Source organism: Alnus glutinosa, chromosome 8 (genome assembly GCF_958979055.1).
Source record: "Alnus glutinosa chromosome 8, dhAlnGlut1.1, whole genome shotgun sequence".
NCBI lineage: Eukaryota > Viridiplantae > Streptophyta > Magnoliopsida > Fagales > Betulaceae > Alnus > Alnus glutinosa.
In genome coordinates this window covers 22,314,586-22,332,367 of record NC_084893.1, presented here as the reverse complement: position 1 = coordinate 22,332,367, position 17,782 = coordinate 22,314,586, and the positions used below count along the sequence as shown (strand labels likewise).

Genomic DNA, 17,782 nt, shown 5'->3' with positions numbered 1-17,782 from the left:
GTGTTGTCTTTTTAGTGACTTTAGGGAGCACCATAGAATTGATATATAGTTCCGTGGTTTCAAACTTTTTGGAGGGGCTGAATTAGGTAGGACTTTAAGGGACTAATGTCCCCTCATTATTTTTAAATTATTTTAAAATTTTATGCTTTTTATATAATCTCTCTTCCAAAATTAACAAATGTCTCTTCAAAATTTTAAAATTCTCTCTAAATTTTATACCCTTTTTCAGTTATGTCTCTCCCACACTTTAATGTCTAGTTCCGCCCCTGGTTTTTAGTGGTTAAAGTAATTCAATCATGAATATAAATGTATTTAGTTGGAAGAGAAGGAACAATATATACAAGAGGTGATTTTTTCAGCATTCTCATGGAAATATTTACATGGTATAAACCGGCAACTGTTCGAGCAATTTTTTTCTTGTGAAATGAACTTGAAGCATTAAGCATCGGATGAATGGAATAGAAAAAAGAGGGGGAAAAAAAAAGCATTGCATGAATGACTAAATTAGATTATATGGAAATTACATGGCTCGATTAATCATTGCTGTTAAGTGTTAATTAAGAGAAATGCTAGACTTTTTAAATTTTTTTTTAAAAAAAATTTATTTTTAAATAATGTATCACAATTTCATAAGATTGTGACACATTTTTTAAAAATAATAAATTTAATGAGATTATGACATGAGAATCAAATTTTGAAAATTTTTTTTTGAGATGTGCATTTCCCGTCTATCAATCGTTGCTGTCAACTCATGACAACCTTGTCAAAGTCGTTATTCTCACTTACACCAATTTTCTTAATGTCGACCATGAACGATTGGACATCAGCATTGACATTGACTTGGAATGTCTTCATCATGACTATTCTACTTTCTACAACTCTGTGCACGGCGTCCTTAAGCCAGGTAAAGTCTTGCTAGACGAAGAAAATATGGTTGTACATGTTAGTGACTCGGGTTCTCAATTCTTTTTCCTTTCTCTTTTTTGATGGTGGGATCTTCTTTTATATATATGTATGTATAGTCTCACTTGAACTCGCACTAATCCCCTTTACCTCGACCAACATACAGTCCTCATGGAGAAAACTTGTTTCTTATTCCCCCTTTGTGTGTCACCTCTGATCATGTGGCAATTTTACATGGCAAGCTTAGTTATTGCAACTGTTCCCAACCTTACCATCGATCAATCTGCTCTTCTTGCCTTAAAAGCTCAAATTTCTTATGACCCTTACAATGTTTTGACAAACAACTGGTCCACCAACTTCTCTATTTGCAACTGGGTCGGTATCACTTGTGGTTCCAACCATCATCGAGTCATCGCATTAAACCTTTCTTACATGGATCTTGTAGGCACCATTCCTCCACATTTGGGAAACCTTTCATTTCTTTCTAGTCTAAACATTGAAAACAACAGTTTTCATGGCTCTATTCCAAACGAGTTGTCTCATCTCTACCGGTTGAAAATAATTGATCTTAGTCATAACCAACTTTCGGGCTCCATTCCATCCTCAATCTTCAACATATACAGCTTGAAACATATTTATCTCTATGACAACATGCTTTCTGGTCTGATGCCGTCCATTATTTCCAACATTTCATCATTGCAAGTCATTCACCTAGAAGCTAATAAGCTTTATGGTACTATTCCACACACTTTGTTCAAGTGCAAACAACTGCAATATTTATCATTAGCGAATAATAATTTAAGTGGAAGTGTACCTTTGGAAATTGGGGACTTAACCATGCTCAGAGATTTATACCTTTACAACAACGTCTTTGGAGGTATGATTAGTATTCTTTTAGTTTTTAGTCACTTGCAAGTTTGAGTATTTGTTTCCAAATGGTTACTGTTTTGTAGGTACTATTCCACCCACTTTGTTCAAGTGCAAACAACTGCAAATTTTATCTTTGTCGAATAATAAATTTACGGGAAGAGTACCTCAAGGAATTAAAAACTTAACCATGCTCATAGCGTTAGGCCTTTCTCACAACAACTTTGGAGGTATGTTTTGATTGATTTTATGGATGACATCATTGACTTTTTCTTGCCTCAAATTAGGGTTCCCTTCAATTAAAAGTACAAAATAATTTGTCCACAACTTATAAGGAAACAAACGGATTTAAGGAACTTTGGGGAAAAAAGAAAGAAAGAAAATTCTTGTGAATTGCAATCTATTGGTTATTGCTACTAGGTTCTTAATGACCCTCTTCCTAACTTCCGAGTGACAGATTGGTGATCGATCTGGTATGTCGGTCGAGCTTTTCTTAATGTGTCTGCTTGTAAACACGTACGAAGCAGTGTAGCAAAATCAAGATGATTCCAATAAAGATGTGGAAATAAAAGTCAACAAAGAAAATAAAAATCAACAAAAGACGGCTATGTTTTTTTATGTGTTTTAATTTTTTTTTTTCATAAAGTATCCTGATATGATATGAAGCCATGAAGGTAGAAATATTTGCATGATCAATATGAGTTGCAAAAATTATATACGTCGCCAAAAAAAGTTGTAAGTCACTCTCATCATACTGTATTTGATATTTGATTAGTTTAAGAGAAATTGTGATCTTAAGTCTGTATATGTACTTAAGGATTCACACGTATGAAAAACCAGAGAAATAAAATATACATTATGGCTATTGAATACACAATATATTACTAGTTGCCATGCACAGGCCACCCCAGAGCAGGGGGTGGCCGTTGAGCCACCCTGGCCTATGAGGTGGATGCTCGGCTAGGCCCATGAGCTAGGTGTGGCTTGTGAGCCACGCCTAGCTTGCTCTAGGGTAGGCTTCGAGCCACCCCCATCCCCCAACCTTTTTTTTTTTTTTTCTTTTATTTTTTTTTTAAATAAGTTTTTAATTTTAAGGTTTTATATATTTATATATTTTACATTTTTTTTAATTAAGAGTGACACATGTCATCATTCTGTTGGTGCTAACGTAGTACACTAACGAAATCCGTCAAGTGTTTCAACGAAATTTGACTACAAAGACTGAATTGTTATTTTAGCCTACCCCGAGGACCTCTGAATTATTTTTTATACCGCAATGAACGATTTATAGTTTAAACCAACCACATGGACTGATTTTGTATTTATTGCTATTTATTAATTAGCTCTTAATTTGAAGTTTTTGTTAGTTTATTACACTTGTTCACTTGTATGCACGATTCATTTAAAGCATTTTTTTTTTTGAATAGTAACGCATGGTTGTTCATATTGTGACAGGTGCAATACCAAGTGAAATTGGAAATCTACAAAGCATTAAGCTCTTTGATGTCAGTTTCAACAACTTTATTGGTCCAAATCCATTTGAGATATTTAACATCTCAACAGTACAAGTAATTTCAATGGTTTGCAATAACTTCTCAGGCCATCTTCCATCAAATGTAGGCCTCTTCCTTCCAAATCTCCAGCAACTTATTCTTTGGGAAAATCAACTAAGTGGAGCAATTCCTAGCTCTATCTCTAATGCTTCACAACTCACTCTGTTAGATTTGAGTGACAACTCATTTTCAGGCTTAATTCCTAAAGCACTTGGTAATTTAAGGTTCCTTACAGGGCTTGGCGTAGCAAACAATAATTTGACCATTGAATCTTCTACTCCAGAGTTCAACTTTTTCTCTTCTTTGTCAAATTTGACATATCTAAAACAGTTACAGTTGTCAGGTAATCTACTGAATAACATCCTTTCTGATTCCATTGGAAATCTCCCAACTTCTCTTGAAGAACTTTACATAGATCATTGCAATATTAAGGGCAACATTCCAAGAGATATAGGCAATTTAAGCAACTTGATGACTTTGTCTCTACAGTTTAATGAATTGACTGGACCTATTCCAACTACTGTGGGAAAATTGCACAAGCTTCAAGGATTGAGAGTTGATAATAATAGACTAGAAGGTCTCATCCCATTTGATCTTTGTCATTTAGAGAGCTTGTTTGAGTTGAATTTAGGTCATAATGAGCTTTCTGGACCTATTCCTACATGTGTAAATAATCTAACTTTTCTAAGATATCTTTATTTACACTTCAACGAATTAACATCTGAGATTCCCTTGAGTTTGTGGAGCCTCTCTTATATCTTAAAGGTCGACTTGTCATCAAATTCTCTAAATGGCTCTCTCTCATTAGAGATTAGAAATTTGAAGGTGTTGATGGAATTGGAGTTATCAAGAAATCAACTATCTGGTGATATCCCAACAACAATTGGTGACCTCAACGATTTAGTTAATCTTTCATTGGCGGACAATAGATTAGAAGGCTCAATTCCTGAATCTTTTAGTAAATTGATAAGTTTGGAATTCTTGGATCTTTCCATTAACAATTTATCTGGAGAGATTCCTAAGTCCTTAGAAGGACTTTCACAACTCAAGTATCTAAATGTCTCTTCAAATAGACTGGAAGGAAAAATTCCTGTAGGAGGACCATTTGTATACTTCTTTGCTGCATCATTTATGTCAAATGATGGACTTTGTGGTGCTCCTCGATTGCAAGTTCCCCCATGTAAAGAAGGTGCTTCTCGACCCAAAAATACCGCAGTAGCATCTATACTAAAGTATGTATTACCAACAATTGGGTTAACAATGCTTGTAGTTGCTTTTGTATTAGAATGGACAAGACGCCAAAAAAGGAATGCAAAACTTCTGGTGGAGACAAACTCACCACAACTAGCGACATGGAAAAGAATTTCCCAACAAGAACTTTTTCAAGCAACAAAAGGGTTCAATGCAAGCAACTTACTTGGTAAAGGGAGCTTTGGATTAGTATACCAAGGGACCCTTTCAGATGGTATGATTGTTGCAATAAAAGTTTTCAACTTGGTAGTAGAAGGGGCATTCAAAAGTTTTGAAACTGAGTGTGGGGTACTACGCAACATTCGTCATCGGAATCTTATTAAAATCATCAGCACGTGTAGTAACAATGACTTCAAAGCTTTTGTATTGGAATACATGCCTAATGGGAGCCTACAAAAGTGGTTGTATTCTCAAGACTGTTGTTTGAGTATCTTACAAAGACTAAATATAATGATTGATGTCGCATCAGCACTAGAATACCTTCATTATGGTTATTCAACACCTATTGTTCATTGTGATCTGAAGCCTAGCAATATCTTATTAGATGAAGATATGGTCTCACATGTTGCTGATTTTGGAATTGTCAAACTGTTAGGTGACAAAGATTCTATGATGCAAACCATGACTCTTGCTACTATTGGGTATATGGCACCAGGTGATATTTTTAGCCTACAACTAAAACTTGCATGTTTATCATTATACTCATTTATACACAAATAACTATAGTTTTTTGGTAGAATATTGATTTTAACACTTTATATCTTTGGAATATATAATTATGTTCTCATGATTAATTGTTATGTTACACGTAGAGTATGGATTGGAAGGAATTGTTTCAACAAGTGGCGATGTGTATAGTTATGGTATTTTGCTTATGGAAACTTTCACAAGAAAGAAACCTACTGATGACATGTTTGGTGGAGAAATGAGCTTGAAGCGTTGGGTAGAGGAATCTTTACCCTTTTCAGTAACTAAAGTTGTTGATGCCTATTTGTTGAGAACTGAAAAAGATTATGCTTCTATGGAGAATTGTATGTCATCCATAATGAGATTGGCGTTGCAGTGTTGTGATGAGTTACATGAGCAGAGGATTAATGCAAAAAGGATTTTAATCACACTCAACAAGATCAAATTGAATTTTCTACAAGATATTGATGGAAGCTAATATGAGAACATCAAGTTTGTTTATAGCTCTTTCAAGTTTGTACGTGCTTTTGAAATAATATTATATTTTTAAGACTCCACTAAAGATATTTTTTTATAGTCATTGATTTGTTTATAACTAGTACAGTTAATGATTGTAGTTATCATCTATAGTTAGCAGCCAATGGGTATTCTACGTTAGTCTCAAAGTGTTGAAGGTAAAAAAATCACTATTTTTGGTATCGGGACACAAATGAAAGCAATTGTGGGATTGTATTTTTTTTTTTTTAAAGTACATTGAACAAGAAACAAACAGCTAATAGGCTTAATGCAGAAATAAACCATAAAGCAACTTACATTAATAATGTAATAGGAGGTGGGTCTTTCCCACTTACAATAGAAACTGAGGGAGGGGGAGGAGTAGTGGGAATGCGGCCAGAAAAAGATTTGGTTGTGACCCAATGTGCCACTGAGTGGACACAAAGGTTTGCATTTCTATTGACTCTTCTAACACTCTAGGAGATGGAGATTGGAAGAGAGTCAATGATATCGTAAATAAAAGATGAGATGCGCCAATCTGGAGGATTCTTGGGATGTTGCAAAGATAGAATAACCACTTGAGTGTTACCCTCAATGATAACTTTCTCAAGATTAAGAGAAGTAGCAAAAGAAATAGCTAGACACACAGCTAAGGCTTCGCCATAATTTGGCAAACAAGGAGAACTAATTTGGGAGATCATACTAATAATATGACCCTTGTGATTTCAACAAATCACTGCTTGTGTTGAAAAAGTATCCCGGGTTACTATGTCAAAATTGATTTTGTAACCAAGACTTGTAGGAGGTAGCCACCGTTCCACTGGAGTTGGCCGGGACTCGATTCCAAGCAATGAAGTGCTCCATAGAAATCTTGTTGATATGTTGAGAGACTTGAACAACATCAAAGGAGAGAGCATCATGAAAGGCTTTATTTCGGTAATGCCAAAGAAGATCACACGACACAGCTTCAAATATTTGTAACATGTGGTGATCAGTTATAAGGATCCCTAGAGATGTTGGGGAGATAAACAACTCAACCCATTCTACCATATATATTAGAGAAATTAAGAGCCGTAGAATCCAAGGGCCAAAAGGAGTTGCGCCATACTACCCGAGAAAATGTGCTGTTGGAGAATCTGGCTTTCACTCGAAGCCTTTGTCGACGTATGGGGGTCCTATCATGGCCTTAAACCTCATATCTTCAGTCTAGGTGCTTAGTTCTAGGATCATGTCTGGAACAACCATTCTCCCTTCGGTCATGCTTACAACCTCATACATGGTAGGCCTAAGTGACGGGCAAGGGTCTTATGTTCCACCTATTCATTGATATACTTATATGTAATGAACTATATTTTTATCTTACAACTAATTCATAATGTTATAATTAAGCAAAAAAAATAATAATTATTGGTAAAGCATCCTTGCAAGACTTATTGAGACGAGTAGGAAAATGCATACGCAAAATGGAAAAGTTTGCTAATTAAGTTCTTGTTTTCATTAGTTTTTGTCCAAGATGAATGTTATAAACCTATATATACCATTCATCTTGAGGGATAGATTCAGTTGTAAATAGGTGTTGAAGTTAAACTTATTAGTTAGACAGTTAGTTACCGACACGTGACACGTGATGTAATAAAGATAGTTAATTAGTTACTTTACTCTGTTTTTATACTTGTATAAAGATAGGATTCTTCGTATCATTTACACAAAATATTAATTGAAATCATTCGTTCTCCACATGCATTTCATCTTCTATCTTTCTCTCTACTTTCTGATTCTTGATTCTTGCACATTGCAATTCTGTTAGTCAAGGTCACGCTTGCGTTCAACATTTGTATTGTCCACTATCATTGAATTTGAGGCTCATCCTTTTGTTATCATTTTTTACGGGGATAACATGGCATTGAATCTGAGAAAGGTATCCACAAGACCCAATCCTATCTCTGCCACTTGTAGTGCCGGCTCTTCCCTTAGGCGAATTAGGCAGTCGCCTAAAGCCCCCAAGAAAGAAGGCCCCAAAAGTTACATTCCCCCCAGTAGAAAAAGGCCCCAAAAATTACACTTCTCAAGGCCCAATTATAGTCTGATGAGGAAAGGAGGGAAAAAAATTCATTATCTATTTTGTCCCCTATTTATCTCTTCTTTAATTAAGAGACTCTTAAACTTCCATAAAAAAATTCAGATGCAAAAACCACAACAATTAATACTAAAATAAACAGTCATTAATTATCTCTATTTTGGAAGATTCTCACTCCCACAAAAAATCAATAGTCAGAACACAAAGTTGGCCAATAAAAAGGCCCAAAAACCACAAATATGAACTTTTTTTTCTTGAAAGAAAAAAGACACAAATCCTACTTGAACAATCTCTCCAGCAAATTACCAAAACTACTCTTTGAAATGCTCTATGATTTCCTCGAGCAGCCATATGATAAGAAGCCCATGAATCCAAGATCGCCGTAGCCACCTCTCGCCTCATCTTTGCCCCTCCTACGGCAATCTCTCATGCCCAAGGTCAGATCTGCAATTTACTTTCGATTTCTTTTTTGATATTTAGAGGTCTTCTAGACCTTTCTTCCACAAGATTTTATGTTCTCATGAGAGCATGCTAGGCAGCATGCACAGCCACACCTTTTCCTTTTGTATTTTTTTTGTCATCCTTTTGATTATTGATGGGGAACGCAATCAACGCATGGCTGTTGAATAGCCATGTTTTTCCTCTTTTTTCTTCTTCTTTCTTTCTTTTTTTTTTTTTTGTTGTGGGGTTGGGGAGTGGTGATTGTAATTTTAAAATTCTCGCCTAAGGACCCCAAATATATCGAGCCGGCCCTGGCCACTCGGTGTGTGTGTGTGCGCGCGCACGCACGCGCGTGTGCGTTCGTGCTTGATGACCCAAGGATAGGCCTAGATATTAGGCTGAAAGTTTGCTTGATGCTTGAACCGTGACGTTTCTGGAAGGACATTACTTCATTGGCAATTTTTCCACATGCATCGATCCATTGTGTGTGTGTTTGCTTGATGACCCTAGGATAGGCCTTGATATTAAGTTGAAATCCAAATAAGCTTACTCGGCTCAAATTTGCACCACATGCATCCACAGTGCATGCATCAGTCCCCAAGATTAATGCTTGAACCGTGACGTTTCTGGAAGGACATTACTTCATTGGCAATTTTTCCACATGCATCGATCCAACTAGTTGAGGTCCAAGAATTGCAAGTGCCAAAAGATATTAATGGCATAGCAAGAAGTTGAGCAATGCAACTTGCTTGGTGCTGTCTTATTAGTGACTTTAGGGAGCACCATAGAATTGATGGTTCCGTGGTTTAGTCGGAAGAGAAGGAACAATATATAGAAGAGGTGATTTTTTCAGCATGCTCATGAAAATATTTACGTGGAATAAACTGGCAACTATTCAAGCAATATTTTTTCTAGTGAAATGAACTTGAAGCATTAAGGATTGCATGAATGACTAAATTAAACTACATGGAAATTACATGGCTCGATTAATTGTTGCTGTCAAGTGTCGAGAGTTTTTTTTTTTTCTTAAAAAATGGTAATTAGCGATTAATAATTATTCAAGGATCACTCACAAGTTTCAAAGAAGAAATTGCCTGAAATTTTGTCATGACAACCTTGTCAAAGTTGTTATTTTCACGTACACCAGTTTTCTTAATGTCGACCATGAAAGATTGGACATCAGCATTGACATTGACTTGGGAAGTCTTCATCATGGCTATTCTACTTTCTACAAGTCTGTGCACGGCGTCCTTAAGCTCACTTGAACTCGGTAAAAGTTTTGCTAGATGAAAATATATATGGTTTTACATGTTAGTGACTCGGGTTCCCAATTCTTTTTCCTTTCTCTTTTTTGATGGTGGGATCTTCTTTTATATTTATCTTCTTGTTCTTTCTCACAAATTCCAAGTAAACCATGAAGTTACGGAATGTTGAGCATTTTCATCTCCACTGACTCAAACTTCATCCTTACCGGGTGCTCAATACTTAAATTACCCAAGTCATAACGAATTGATGACTTCTCCAAACACACTTTGCAGACATGTCATGTTTTGCTTCACTCTACTTGACTATTGATTGTGGTAATTTCCATCTTGAGCATCCTCCCATTAAAGGAAAGGACAAGATCGAAGGATCAATCGAGCTTGACACGATTTAAGGTTCGATTGAATGTCTAATTGATCATAGTGCATTAGTCTGATCGATCGTGATCCCGTTGAAGTGTCTATCGAACTTTTGGATTTTTTATCATCTCGGTGCAATAGTCTGATCAATCGTGATAAAATCAGAGGATCGACCAAACTCTTTGGATTGAAGAATCATCTCGGTGCAATAGTTCGATCAATCATGATACGAGCTAATGATTGATTGAACTCTTTGAATTAAATAATTACCAATTTACCACTCACATAAAATTTTGAATATTAACCTATAAACACAACACAACTACACCATGTTTTTAAGATTCACAAAAGATCTTAAAAGACATTAGAATTTCTAGAATTTTCTGATAACCAAACGATCTATAGTGACTCTAGAACCACACGCCCCATATATGACAAGGGCAAGCGCATGAAATGCTATTCTAAACATCTCATATACATATACTCATTACATCAAAGTTCTATAATTCGTAACCGAAACAACTTAACAACAATATACATCATCCCATAACACGCAAAGCTAACATAAACATCTATATTGTTAAAAAATTTACACTATATCCTAACATATCTTAAATACTGGCTATACAAAAGTGCCATGGGCAAAGATAAATATATCATACTTGTTTATAAACATTTAAAAAATGATGTACAACCTATAAGATAGGTTAAAACATTAGCCTAACCAAAATACATGCGGCATCCCATTACTTCAATCATAGAATTAAGTTCAAGTATGAGGCGACTAGATCCTTATCAGCACTCTCATCACCTGCAATATTAAGATATATGCGATTGTGGGGTTATCACAATGACATAGGTGGATATTTGTAATACTCCGAGAATAAATACATTTATTTATTTATTTAATAATCACGATTTATAAATCCTTATTTTATATATATATATATAAAGGATTCCAATAAAATGCTATAAATTAGATTTACTTAAAACCTTTGACACTTTAAATTTCTTTATTTTTGAACATTTTAGTTTCCTCTCGAACAGTCGAGTTGTCTTTTCCCCAAACGCTCGAGTTTCCTCTTAAATAATGAAGTTGTCTTGTTTCTGAATGTTCAGCCTCCTCTCGAATGATCGAGTTGTTTTTATTTCGAACGTTTGAGTTTCCTCTCGAACGTTTGAGCCTATCTGAGAACATTTTGTGTTTAGCCCCCTCTTGCAAAAGCCCATAAAAAGCTGGCATTATCGCCTTCTTCTTCCCCCCCCCCCCCCCCCTTTTTTTAACACCAGCAGCCCATAGAGGAGAAAGAGAGAGGTTTTAAAGAGAAAATGTGATTTTGTTTTGAGCCTTCTTCCTCAAGAAAATGTAACCCCTAAACCTCAATCTCATTTTAATATGTATTAGCATATTATTAGGTAAATCTGGCTGTAGAACTATATACGATGCTCATAGTATTAAAGTATTGATTAAGTGATTAAATTTACTTATTTCTATTAGTTTAAACTTTTAAAAAAAAGTTGCAATCCATCACATACAAATAAATTGACTTTCATCTGCTCGCTTAATTATTTTACGAAAATGACATCTAGTACATAGTTTTACAGCGTCTTTCTCTCATCCTCTCATTTTTCAAAATTACCATTGAATCAATAGGGTCCATAGGTAGGACTCATATAAACCCTACAAATTCAATGATAATTTTAAAAATTGAAAAGACGGGAGAAGAACCAAGCTAGAAATGAAATGGATCATTTCTCTTTTACACAGCAGAGAAGGAAAAATACATAGTTATACAACACATACAACAAAAGTACTGCAATTTCCCCAAGCCATGAGTGACACAGAACCAATTTATTCTTCGCCCTTCCTCTTCACTACGATAAGCTACTTAATACTATCATCTGTTCAACAAATTCATTATTGAAGCCACACGTTTCTTTTTCATGGGCCGCAATGACTCTGGCCGTTGTAAGGAGGAGCACATCTCTCAGTTATTGGAGGCGCTACCCTATATCCAGGCTGGCCTAAAACCACGGCAGCTTCATTCCCTACAATTTTTTTAAAATTATAAATTTTCAAATTATGTAAATTTAGGTCGTTTCATGCATTGAACGACATGAAAAGTGTTACATATTAAAAATGTGACATGTAAACAATGAAAATTGAGTATATTTTTATCAGGTTCTTATACTTTATGTCGTATACAAGCTTTGAGAAAAAAACTGTGTTTTGGTTTAGTAAAGAAAAAACGTCTCTTCAAAAGTGAAGAAAAAGCTTTTTAGAATTTTTTTTTTTGTTTTTGTTGCCTCGATAATATGTCATATCTTAAATATGTAGTACTTTTTTCGCCATTCGATGTAAAAAACGGCTAAAATTCACATAAATTGATAATCTAAAGTTTCTTTGAAATTGTAGAGGATCCTAATCGGCTCTGCTACGCCTATAAAATATTTGATCTCTACATGATAAATCCAAAATCATACTCATACCTGGTACTGGTTAATTAGTCTTTTCTGTTTAAATTTTCTTTTAACATTTCTCACCTTATTGATCGAATATCATAAAATTTGTTATTGATATGACTAATCCTGCACCCTCTTGCTCAGTTTTCCGAAGTATTATTGCTATTTAAGATATATATAACGTATTAGATTACTAGCCGAAAATTTTCAATCATATCATATTAATTAGTTGATTCTAGTACGATCAATAATATATATATAATCAACCAAGATTGCAAAAAGTTAAAATATTGCTGAAATGAATGACCAAATTAATAATAATTAAGTAGACGCACGAAGCATTCCCACTGAATCTCTTATTATTCTTGCATTAAGATTAAGAACGGAAAAGATCATGAAAATCCACCCTAGTAACATTTTTTTTATTCAATTAGAAAAAAAAAAAAAATATAATAATAATAATAATAATAATGAAGCAGAGTTTCATCGTGTATGTAAAGAAGACACATGCACATGTAAAGCTAATGAATGTTGAAAATAAGAACACAACGGAATTCGTAGTCTCACCGCCGCTGGAACCAGATAATTCTCGAGCATTTATGTCGGAAGGAAGAAAGAATATGGAAGCCAAAAGAATGCATGCTATAAAAAAGGTCTTCATATTGGAGAGGAGAGTGGACACTGTTTGCTTTATGCTTTATCCCCACTTACCTACACCAACTATTATTTATAGTGGATTAACTCTGGAGACGAATTCTGGGTGTGTGTGAAAGAGAGAGATTCTAATTTGACCGTTTAAAATAATAGAACGAGTAAGCTAAAAACAACACAAGAATTAATGAAAATATGCTGAATTGGAAATAATGCATGAAAAGAAAGTTCAACACATTTTAATCAAACGGTACTGATTTTAAAAGGGGAAATGCTACTTTTACAACAACTGCACAACAAGTGCAGCAGTCGGGGCCTTTTTAGAAGCCATCTCATTTTTTTGATAGACACATAATAAACACTTAGAGTCCGTTTGAGTTTTCAATTTCAAAAAGTACGATTTAAAATAACGATTTTAAAATTTGCGATTTGAAAAAAATGATTTTTAAAAACGCAGTTAAGCGTTTGGCAAAATCGCAGTTTAGCCTTTAAAATCGTAAATTAGCCTTTAAAATTTCGCGTTTTCAAAAAGGCACCATCTTACCTGAGATTTGAAAAAGCAGATTTTTTGCGTTTTCAAATCGCAATTTTTAAAAACGCAATTTCCAAACGATTTATGTTTTGCGATTTGGTTTAAAATCGCACCCATTGTCTATGAAATCGCAATCCTAAACGCATCCTTAATGTATTATTAGAATTACTTATTTTTTCAGAATGCTAATCATGGAAATATTGAGTAAGTCTAATAATACATTTAAGTGTCAATAAAAAAATAAAATGGCTTTTAAAATTACTATTTGATCGAATTTATCATTTGATCAATCACATGTCTAATGGTGATTTTAAATACCACCTCATTTTTTTATGGATACTTGATAAATACTTAATGTATTTGTAAAATTACTCGAAAATATTTAAGTGGAATAAACCGGCAACTGTTGGAGCAATTTTTTTCTGGCGAAATGAATTCTTTTGCACATAATAAAATTAAGCATTAAGCATTGGATGAACGGATAAGAAAAAAGAGAAAAAGAAGAAGAAAGAATTGCAAGAATGACTAAATTAAATTACATGGAAACTACATGGCTCGATTAATTGTTGCATGCTGTGTCAAGTGTCGAGTTTTTTTTTTCTTTCTTTTTTTTTTTTTTTTTAACAAAAAAAAAAAAAGAAAAGAAAAGCAATTAGCGATTGATATCATGGATAAATCACAAGTTTCAAAGAAGAATTGCCGAGAAATTTCCAGAAATTTTGTCATGACAACCTTGTCAAATTAAGTCGTTAATCTCACGTACACCAAATTTCTTAAACTCGACCGTGAAAGATTAGACATCAGCATTGACGACGTTGACTTGGAAAGTCTTCATGATCATGGCCGGCTATTCTACTTTCTACAACTCTGTGCACGGCGTCCTTAACCAGGTAAAATCTTGCTAAATGAAAATATATATAGTTGTGTATGTTATGACTTGGGTGTTGAATCTGAATATTATTTAAATTTATTGCATGAATTACGAGGTTTGACTTTGTGAGATAAAATTTGAAAAAATTTAAAATTTTTTCAAAAAGTTGAATAAAATATAATTTATTTTTTAAAAAAAGTTGAATATTATTTTAAATATTATTCAAAACAAACACACTATTAATGACTCGGGTTGTCAAAATATATATAATAATAATAATTGTATCTTCTTCTTCTTTCCCACAAATTCCAAGTACAAACATGTAAGTTACGGAATGTTGAGCATTTTCCATATCTCCACCGACTCCAACTTCATCCTTACCGAGTGCTCAATGCTGAAATTACCCAAGTCATAACTAATTGATGGCTTCTCCAACTACACTTTGCAAACATGACATGTTTGCATGCTTCACTCTACAAGATTATTGACTGTGGTAATTTCTTGAGCATCCTCCCATTAAAGAAAAAGACAAGATCAAAGGATCAATCAAATTTAACATGATTTAAGGTTGGTTTGAACGTCTAATTGATCTTAATGCATTAGTTTGATCCATCGTGTAGGGTACAATTGAATGATCAATCGTAATACCATTGATGAGTCTATCGAACTCTTGAATTTTTTATCATCTCAGTGCACTAGTTTGATCAATCATGATACCATTGAAGGGTATTTCAAACTCTTAAATTTTTTATCATCACGGTACACTAGTCTGATTGGTCATGATAAGATTAAATGATCGACCAAACTCTTTGGATTGAAGAATCATCTTGATGCAATAGTTTGATCAATTATGATACGAGCTAATGTTCGATTGACCTCTTTGGATTAGATAATTACCATTTTACCACTCACATTAAATTTTGATTTTTTTTTAAATAGATATTAAAAGTCTCACCGCGTTGGTACATAAACATTTATGTCGGAAGGAAGAAAGAATATGGAAGCCAAAAGAACGCATGCTATAAAAAAGGTCTTCGTATTGGAGAGGAGAGAGTCTGTTTGCTACTTTGCTTTATGCTTTATCCCTACTTACCTACGCATACTATTATTTAGGAATAATTGCACCGTTGATCCCGTGGTATGTCATAATTATTTTTCACTCCCTATGATTTAAAAAGTGCATGAGAGGTCATTATGGTTAGCGATAATTACAAATCGATCTTTACAGTCAAATTCCGTTAAAAATTTTAACAGATTCTGTCAAATGCCACGTCAGTGTCATGTGTCGCTAATAAGATGGCGACACGTGTCCATCTAAATAAAAAAATATAAATTTATTTAAAAAAATTATTTTTTAAAGAAAACAAAAAAACAAAAAAGAAGAAAAAAAAAAAAAAAAAAAAAAGCCAGCAAAGGGGTGGCTGGGCGCCACCCCCGGCGGCCTTTGGGGGTGGCTCGCGGCCACCCCCTTGCCCCATTTTTTTTTTTAAAAAAAAAATAAGTTTATTTATTTATTTTTTAATAAATTTATATTATTTTATTAAGATGTGCATTCAGTGACACGTGGCACTGACGTGGCATTTGACGGAATCTGTTAAAATTTTTAACGGAATTTGACTGTAGGGATCGATTTGTAATTATTGCTAACCACAAGAACCTCCCATGTACCTTTTAAACTATAAGGAGTGAAAAATAATTATGGCATACCACAGGGACCAACGGTGCAATTATCCTTATTATTTATAGTGCATTAACTCTGGAGCCGAATTCTGATTGTGTGTGGAAGAGAAAGATTTTAATTTGGCCGTTTCAAATATTAGAATGAGTAAGCTAAAAACAACACAAGAATTATTGAAAATATGCTGAATTGGAAATAATGCATAAACAGAAAGTTCCACACAAAAAGGGGATTAAAATTAAAGGACAACGGAAAAAGAATCAACGTAATAAGACTTACTAACTTTGGAATAGTCCATAAATTAAGAGTTTAAATATAATTCACCCTTTAAAGTTGTCATACATTTTAAATTCGACTACCAAAGTTTAAAAATTTACAATATGCCCCCCCAAGTTTTCAAAATTGTCAATGTTGCCATTCTATTTGACTTATCTTTCAAATCAGACGGAATTTTGAACACGTGCGTATCTCGTGAATTTTTTTTTATGTAAATTTATCCATTTTACCCTCACTCCAAAACGTCGTCATTTTGCCTTTAGGGGGGCAAATTGAAAATTCAGGAAACTTTGTGGAGGCAAATTGCAAATTTTTAAATATTGACTAACAACTAAAAAAAAAAAAAAGAAAAAAATACAATTTAGCCCTCTAAACTACCACCATTTTTCTGGATGGCCCCCCAAACTACCAAGGCTTGCACTCTGGCCCCCCAAACTACCAAAACCTTTGAAAAATGTTCCTTTGGGCGAAATATTCCCATACAAATAAAAAGATTTTAAAAAAAGATTTTATAAAAAGATTTTATAAAAAGATTTTAGAAAAGATTTTAAAAAATAAAATTTTATTTTAATTTGTTTTGAATTTTTTTTTTTAATTTTTTAATTGAAAAATGACACGTGACAAGGGTATTATGAGGATATTTCGCCAAAAGAGGCATTTTTCAACGGTTTTGGTAGTTTGGGGGGTTAGAGTGCAAGTCTTGGTAGTTTAGGAGACCATCTAGAGAAAATATGGTAGTTTTGGAGGTTAAATTATATTTTTCCCAAAAAAAAATAAAAATAAAAATTATGTTTAACAAAGATATACACATTGACTAACAATAATTATATATATTCAAATTGGGAGAGCCATAAATAACATCTAACAATAAATTTAAATTACCGACAAAAGTTTAATTATAAACTATCGATCTTAGCTTATGTTTTCAAGCTTTGAGGGTCTCCTGGCTCTAATTGATGTGGAGAATTGTCTAGACGATCTAGTCTCTACTCCTAAGTTTTAAAAGGAATTGTAAAGTGAAGAACTTAGAGTGCACAATTAACTATGTTACCAGGGGTTTCGGTTCTAGGTGGGGCAAGGCAAGAGGTCTTTTGAAGTGAAGTTTTTGTCTCTGGGTTCTTAGGCTAGTTTTGTAGGGGTCTTTCGGTTCTCTCTTTTTTTGGATTTTTTGGGTGTTTTTTCTCCCTCTCCCCTCTCTCCTGTTTTGGTTTCCTCTTTGTATACTTTCTGCATATTTTGGAATGCCTTTTGCGTTTTTAATAAAATCTTCTCCTCACTTACCAAAAATTTTCTCCTTTTTTTTTTTTTTGGGTATTTTTCCTCCCTCTCTCCTCTCTTGTTTTGTATACTTTATGTATATTTCGGGGCTCCTTTTGCATTTTTAATAAATTTTTCTCCTTGTCAAAAAAAAAAAA

The 17,782-nt window shown here is 34.0% G+C and overlaps 1 protein-coding gene across 1 annotated transcript; it reads left to right on the top strand.

Moving 5' to 3' along the window:
* Positions 1 to 1,137: 1,137 nt before the first annotated feature.
* On the top strand, positions 1,138 to 5,739 carry LOC133876224 (probable LRR receptor-like serine/threonine-protein kinase At3g47570). Its single transcript, XM_062314509.1, has 4 exons — positions 1,138 to 1,780; positions 1,857 to 2,000; positions 3,226 to 5,229; positions 5,387 to 5,739. The coding sequence occupies exons 1-4, from the start codon at positions 1,138 to 1,140 to the stop codon at positions 5,737 to 5,739; spliced, it is 3,144 nt and encodes a 1,047-aa protein (XP_062170493.1).
* The last annotated feature ends 12,043 nt before the right edge of the window (positions 5,740 to 17,782 follow it).